The sequence below is a fragment of the Camelina sativa genome, chromosome 17 (genome assembly GCF_030686135.1).
Source record: "Camelina sativa cultivar CO46 ecotype springtype chromosome 17, ASM3068613v1".
Taxonomy (NCBI): Eukaryota; Viridiplantae; Streptophyta; class Magnoliopsida; order Brassicales; family Brassicaceae; genus Camelina; species Camelina sativa.
The window spans coordinates 32,573,732-32,580,390 of NC_141896.1; the positions used below are offsets into that span (position 1 = coordinate 32,573,732).

The 6,659-nt window shown below is 36.0% G+C and overlaps 1 protein-coding gene across 1 annotated transcript; it reads right to left on the bottom strand.

The window, feature by feature from the left end:
- Window positions 1-2,924: 2,924 nt before the first annotated feature.
- On the bottom strand, window positions 2,925-5,646 carry LOC104759815 (uncharacterized). The gene is made up of 3 exons (XM_087493827.1): window positions 4,852-5,646; window positions 4,616-4,713; window positions 2,925-3,757 (listed from the first exon to the last, which is right to left on the bottom strand). The coding sequence occupies exons 1-3, from the start codon at window positions 5,361-5,363 to the stop codon at window positions 3,102-3,104; spliced, it is 1,266 nt and encodes a 421-aa protein (XP_087349953.1). The 5' UTR covers window positions 5,364-5,646; the 3' UTR covers window positions 2,925-3,101.
- Window positions 5,647-6,659: the final 1,013 nt, after the last annotated feature.

The following is a 6,659-nucleotide window of genomic DNA, read 5'->3' on the forward strand; positions in this document are numbered from 1 at the left end:
CATAGTTACATATATTTACTTATTTAAAACATATGAACATACAGTATTAATCACCACATATTTACATATTTTATAATTACTTCTTTAATTATATGTTAGGAATTTGGGAAAAATGGCAAGTACGTACGAGTGTTGCAAAGCAAGCCTCTTCCATGCAAAGAGATACTCGATCAAATTTATAGTCAACATGATGTGGAGCAGGATGAACGTTATTCGCCGCACACTCTACGCGCACACCTCGAACAAAATTTAAATGAAGGACCTACTGGTGATGACATAGAAGTGAATGAAGCTTCCAACGATAATGGGAGTCAATTTCCTTTAGAGCTAACATCTGATGAGGACCTTCCACAAGCTGATCCATCACCGCTACCCACTACTAATGAACAAGCACGGAGTTCTCCTTCCCGTACAAATAGATCAAACTTGGGTGTTCGGAAGAGCACTAGTAGACGTGGATATTTGGCTCCGTATAGAAAGCAAAGTAATGTTGGCACGAGGTATCATCTACAAGAGTTTTTCTATGGTGAGCCGCCAAGGAATAGCAAGGAGATGTTTAACAAATGGCATGCATCCCTTCGCTCAGTCATTGAACGTACATTTGGAGTTTGGAAGAAAAAATGGAGAGTTTTAAATGAGTTTCCAAAGTATAATATCGCAGTACAAAGACGTGTTATATTTGCTACAATGGGACTTCATAATTTTATTCGCAAGAATAATATTGAAGATGATGACTTTGAAGAAGCTGATAAAGATAGTGATGTTTCATATGGGCAGCAAAATGTTAGTGATGATGTGAATGATGATCAAGGTATTGGAGTGAAAGAAGAAACACATGATGGAAACTATATGAAGATTGTTCGTGATCAAATTGCTGAGCAAATATTTATCACTGATTTATAACATCCATCTCCTCAAGCATATTTCACAAGTTTATTTGAAAACATGTTCAAAATTTACCTTAGAGCATACAAGAAACAACTACATTGTAAATCACAAGATCTATTGAACAAAACATCAAGTCAACAATCTTTCTCTATGGGACGGGTTGTAAGACAAGACGGGTTCAAATCGATATTACTAAAAAAATAAATATTATAAGTCTCATATTTCAATACACGTAAACTTTTTATTTTACTATTTTTTTAACAACACCAATATAGAACATGCATAATCAAACTGATTTAATAAAAATTGGTATTATACAAAATAATTATTAAATAAATTCCAACAAAATCTGTAAATTCCAAAAAATGTGAATTCCTAAAAATAAATATTTGTCCTGCGGTGTACCGCGAGTTAAAATCTAGTACAATAAGATATATGAATATCATTACCAAAAAAAAATAACTAAGTAGCATTTTAAACCACAAGATAAATTTATTAACATTAGAAACCTTTTAAATGATTTCACTAATACTTTAAACTTTAAAACTAATTTTCCTGTTTGGGCGCCATAAAAGATGATAAGACAGTAATATCAGTCAACGCGAAATAATTAAATTATGTTGGTTTGATTTAAATACTTGTTGAATTAAATTTTTATTTATTTTATTATTTATTATGATTAATAAAAACAAAAACAAAAAAAAACAAAAAAGCTACATCTTCACCGTTCGACCATAAACTCTCGTCCAACCCTAATCTCATCATTTTTAATAAACCTCCGAAACGAGAGATTAAAACACAAGAGAAAAAAAAATCAAAACAAAAAAAATGAAGAATCAGAAGTAATGTTAAATCATTTGACAAATGCAACGTTTAAGACAACAACATATTCAGAAGATTCACTGGTTTCCAATGAGAAGTCAATCGGCTTGACTCAAAATCCAGTGGAGATGCATATATCAAAAGGATTAATAATGTGAAGAGTAACGTCTTAAAAGTTTCGTCTTCGATAACAGAAATGCATCTCTTTTTATATATAAAAAAACTAATAAAAATTAAAATTAAACCAACATAATTTAATTATGGGGAATTGGCAGGTATAACGCAAAAAAAAATTAAAATTAAGTGAGTAACTATTCTAACCATGTATCTACTATATTCTATGTATAATATACAATATATACCAATTTGTCCCTATCTCTACAACCACAAATCACCTCCCCTCCTACCACCACAAACCACCTCCCCTTCTACCACCATCACACCACCACCGGACCACCGCCGGGGTTCCGTCGGACCACCGCCGGGGTTCCGTCGGACCACCGCCGGGGTTCCGTCGGACCACCGCCGGGGTTCCGTCGGACCACCGCCGGGGTTCTGTCAGACCACCGCCGGGGTTCCGCCGGACCACCGCCGAGTTCTGCCCAGAACCACCGCCGACAATCTCCGGTGACCACCACCGGCGATTATCTCTGACGACCACTTCCGACGACCACTTCCGACGACCTCCTCCGCCCGCCTGCCTCCGGCCGCCGACAATATCCGGCGAGAATCTCCGGCCACCTCCTCCGGCCACTGTCTCCGACCATGAGCCATCATGCTCTCCACCACCTACAAACACTAAAATGGTAATTTTGTTATACTCCCATCCTAATCTTCAAATTTTTTCAAATATGATGTTATTTTATACTATGGTTTTTTTGTTTTGGTTATTAGGCAAATTCACCCTTTAATTATTTTGCATTGATAGATAATATTGTTCTGTCATTTTTTATGGTGGTGCAAACAGAAAAGTTAGTTTTAAATTTCAAAGTGTTAGTAAAATCATTTTAAAAATTTGAAGTGTTAGTAAAATTCTCTCGAAGTTAAAATACTCCTCAGTGACAATTTGAAAGTTTAAAATGTGATTTTTCCCTTAAACTAGCCTGCAAACAGTCTCCTCCCCTTGTAGCTTAAAGACACTATTCTTCTATCTAGTTGAGCATATATGCTTTTGATCTATACAGCATAATATCAAAAATATTAGAGGATCAACGTGAGAAAATGTTATATTCTGAAGAAACAACTGATAATGAAAAAAAAGGGAGACAGTATTCTTTCTTACACTCTTGACAACTAACATGCTAATTTTTTTCCTGAATATTACAATCCACTTCTTCACACATCCCACTAAAAAACTTACAAATCCAAAATCATGTAAAGTGCAATTCTTTTTAAGGCTCGGAGACTTTGTAGATAACTACAAAGCAGGAAAGTATGGCCTTGGGATTAAACACAACCAAGTCGTCGAGACTTGTGTAAGCCCCAGCCGGCCCCGCGACCGAATCATACGAGCCAGAACCACTTTCATCTTCGGGCACGTCACTCTGCACACGCCTCACTCTTCCCGCAATCACGCGGCACACAAGCATGGCCCTCCGCTGGTCAAAGCACCTCAATACGTCGTGTGCTCTTCCACTGCTAGCAGTGGTCCTCACGCCCTTAATCTCTTCCTTTCCTTCGCCGTTGCCTAAACGCACCGTTTTGGCGTGGAAACCGTGGCGGATAATGGTGCAAACTCGGCAGCCAGGGACAGCTGAGCAGAGGAAGGTCGAACCGCGGGAGCCGAGGGAGCAGGAAACGGTGGTGCAGTGGAACCGGAGGAGCTCGTTGCCGTCGGCGGCAGAACGTGGCTCTTTTCTGGGGGAGGCATGTGCATGGGACTTAATTACGTCGCGACAATCTTCAAACCGTTGGATTGTGCGCTGAGTGTTGTGGACTTTTAATATCCGTTCGATCTTGTAGATGGGACTGTCTTTACGTAACCAGCTCGATTTGAAGATGATGTCCACTATGTTTCGCCCTGAATCCTCTGGCCCCAACTCCGACACTGTTATCAGAATTAACTACATTACAAAAAACATCTTCACATATGTTTTTTTGTCGATATCGAGATGAATATATCCTTAAATCAACCACAACAAGTAAAAGGAATCCAAGATTCATATTTTATTATACAAAATCATTACATATTTGTAATATAACATGGTCAATTAAAATTTCCTATATGATAAAATTAAGAATTCATCTAGTAAAGGTGTAAAAGCCTATTCGTATATTCTGTTCTGGTTTGGCTTTGGTTTATTTCAATTCAATTTGATTCGATCTAAAAAATTCATGTAAAAAATTTTGAATTTCATTTTGGTTTAGTACGTATTTCTTCTGTTAGGCTGTTTTTCCTTTCCAGCTCGTTCAAACGAAATTTTAATATATGGTTGAAATTAATATATAAAACCCGTAGAGTGATAGATTAGTGATGTTGTTTGTCGCCTAATATGTGTTTTTGATATACAATATTTCTAATCTTTGTACCATGAATGAATCTGGAATATAACATATGCTGCTGTACATACATATCCAAAAACAACGACAGGACATGCCAGATTTATGGCCCCAACTACGAGAAAAGAAAACTAAAAGACAGACCATGTTTTCTAATATTTTTAATTTTTCTCAACTAATTAATAGAAAATTCCAAAAGAGGAAATAAAGAAATTTTCTTTTTGATAAAAGGCGTTTGATTAAACCAAAAACATGTTCGAGTTAAACTGAACTTTATATATCTCTGCTTTATCAACTAAAATAACTTTATTAAGTCTTCTTGATCTATATTAATGGATTCTGAACTATGGCTTTCTTAATAACATTATATGAAAAGAGATAAATTAATTAAAAAGGGGATGCATACCAGCGTGACGAACTGCTTGATGAATCTCCAATGATTCAAGCTTAGGGAAGACCTCCCCACACTGTGGACATGCACATATTCTTGGTGCTATTGGATACCTAATTATGTAAACAAATCGTTATTAACTAATCACTCTTATTTTATTTCATTTTGTAATCATGATGATATGTAGATGTTCAAGAAATTTGCATATGTATTATTCAGAATTTAAGTAGTAAGAATAAAAATTTATGAACCTGCTTGGATCAACAATCATGTGGCACTCATAACAACCAGAGAGTTTTCTAAAGTGCATAGCTTTGGAAGTTGTATACGACGAGTAAGCGCCACAACCGTTGGATCTAACCGACGAAGACGATTCGCGGTTAACGGGTTTTCGGGTCAACAACCGGGCATCTTGACCTAGATTGCTACTCTCGGGGGAGTGATCTGAGCGGTGTATCACGCGAGCATTACCGTAAATGACATCGCTAAACTTACAAAGAGAGGAGCCACACGATGATGACGTAATCTTTGATGGTTCGTGCACTCGTGGCCCTTCGATTTGTTTGCAACTCAAAAGGTTCTTTATCTGGCTCCATGACGACGACGAAGATGATGATGTTGATGGTACCGTCTTCTGCTTTAGCTTTTGCGTTTGCGTCTGAGGCGGCGGTTGAGACGTTTTCTTCTTTGTGTTCTTCTTTGGGTCTGAAGATAAGCGCCTTTGCTTTTGGGTTGTTTCTGGTATGAAAGGGAGAGGAGCCATGAGAGAAAGAGAATATCGAAGAAAGCGAAAATAGAATTGAAAACTAGATTACACTCTCTCCAATATATAGAATATACAATATACAAGAAGTGAGGGATAAGAGAGAGAGATAGAATCTTTGTTGTTTTGTTTGTGTTTTTGGTGGGAATGGGATCCGAGAAGACTTAAGTGACCGAGTGGGATCAAAACAATCCAATATAACTAATCCATACATATGGAGTTTGGTTACTTTTTCTTTTAACGTACGTACGCTTCAATTTAGAGTTACAGTACCCACTTTCTTAAATATTCAGAAGTACATAATAGTTTCATATAGTTCTATTACATGGCATCCAACCATACAAAACGTTGACACAGATCCAGATTTAGATTTTGGTGTATAATGGCGACATACACACTCGTCATAAAATAACAAAGTTAATATATTTTTATTGGAGTAGGTGATGATATCAACTACAAATATATATGATTCTCGATTATTTTAAATTGTATGCATTAGGCTATGTAGTGGAGTTGGCCACCGTTCTGTTTGTGTTTTTGTTCCTCCATGTTTTTAGGACTAATGCAAAGATAGTATACGGTTACAATACTTTAAAGTAATCTAATTACTATAGAGATAAGTCTTAGATCCAGATACATACATACCACTGATTGATACCAAAATCTTAGATTTCGGAAAGGATTATAGAGAATGTGATGTTTTTAAGAAAAAAAAGACCATTGGGGGAGATGACTCTCCTAAAAATATCTTAATGCGGTCCAAAATTCACGTGTCATACTACATTTTGGATCCCTAATACATCCCTTTGGAACGTTTTAAACTATCCTGTTTCACTTAGCTTTCCGGACCACGACATATATATTATGTTTGGCAGGAGGCATGGAAAGAGCTACCATTTTACTAATAACTACCATTTTGATTTTTCATTTTCTATATTTTGGTTGTGAATAGACAATGTTTTCATGTATTTTAGAGATTTTTTTGTAGTAAAAAATATATTGTGATACATCAAGTATGTGAATTGGAAAACTTTACAAACTTGCTCGATCGAGTATTAAAAATATATTGAAAATTAAATAAAAATCACAAATATAAACTATATAGAACACAAGAAAAACTTTCAAGAAATATTTCTTCTTATTGATTTCTCTCTTAAGGTAAAAATAACTCAAAACCTTAATCTCCAAATCTCATAAGTTGTGCTACAACCTAGCATCTCCTTTCCTTATATAGGGAAACATAACACCAAAATCCTAAACATAATTTCCAAAACCTTTTAGGAAAACTAACAAATT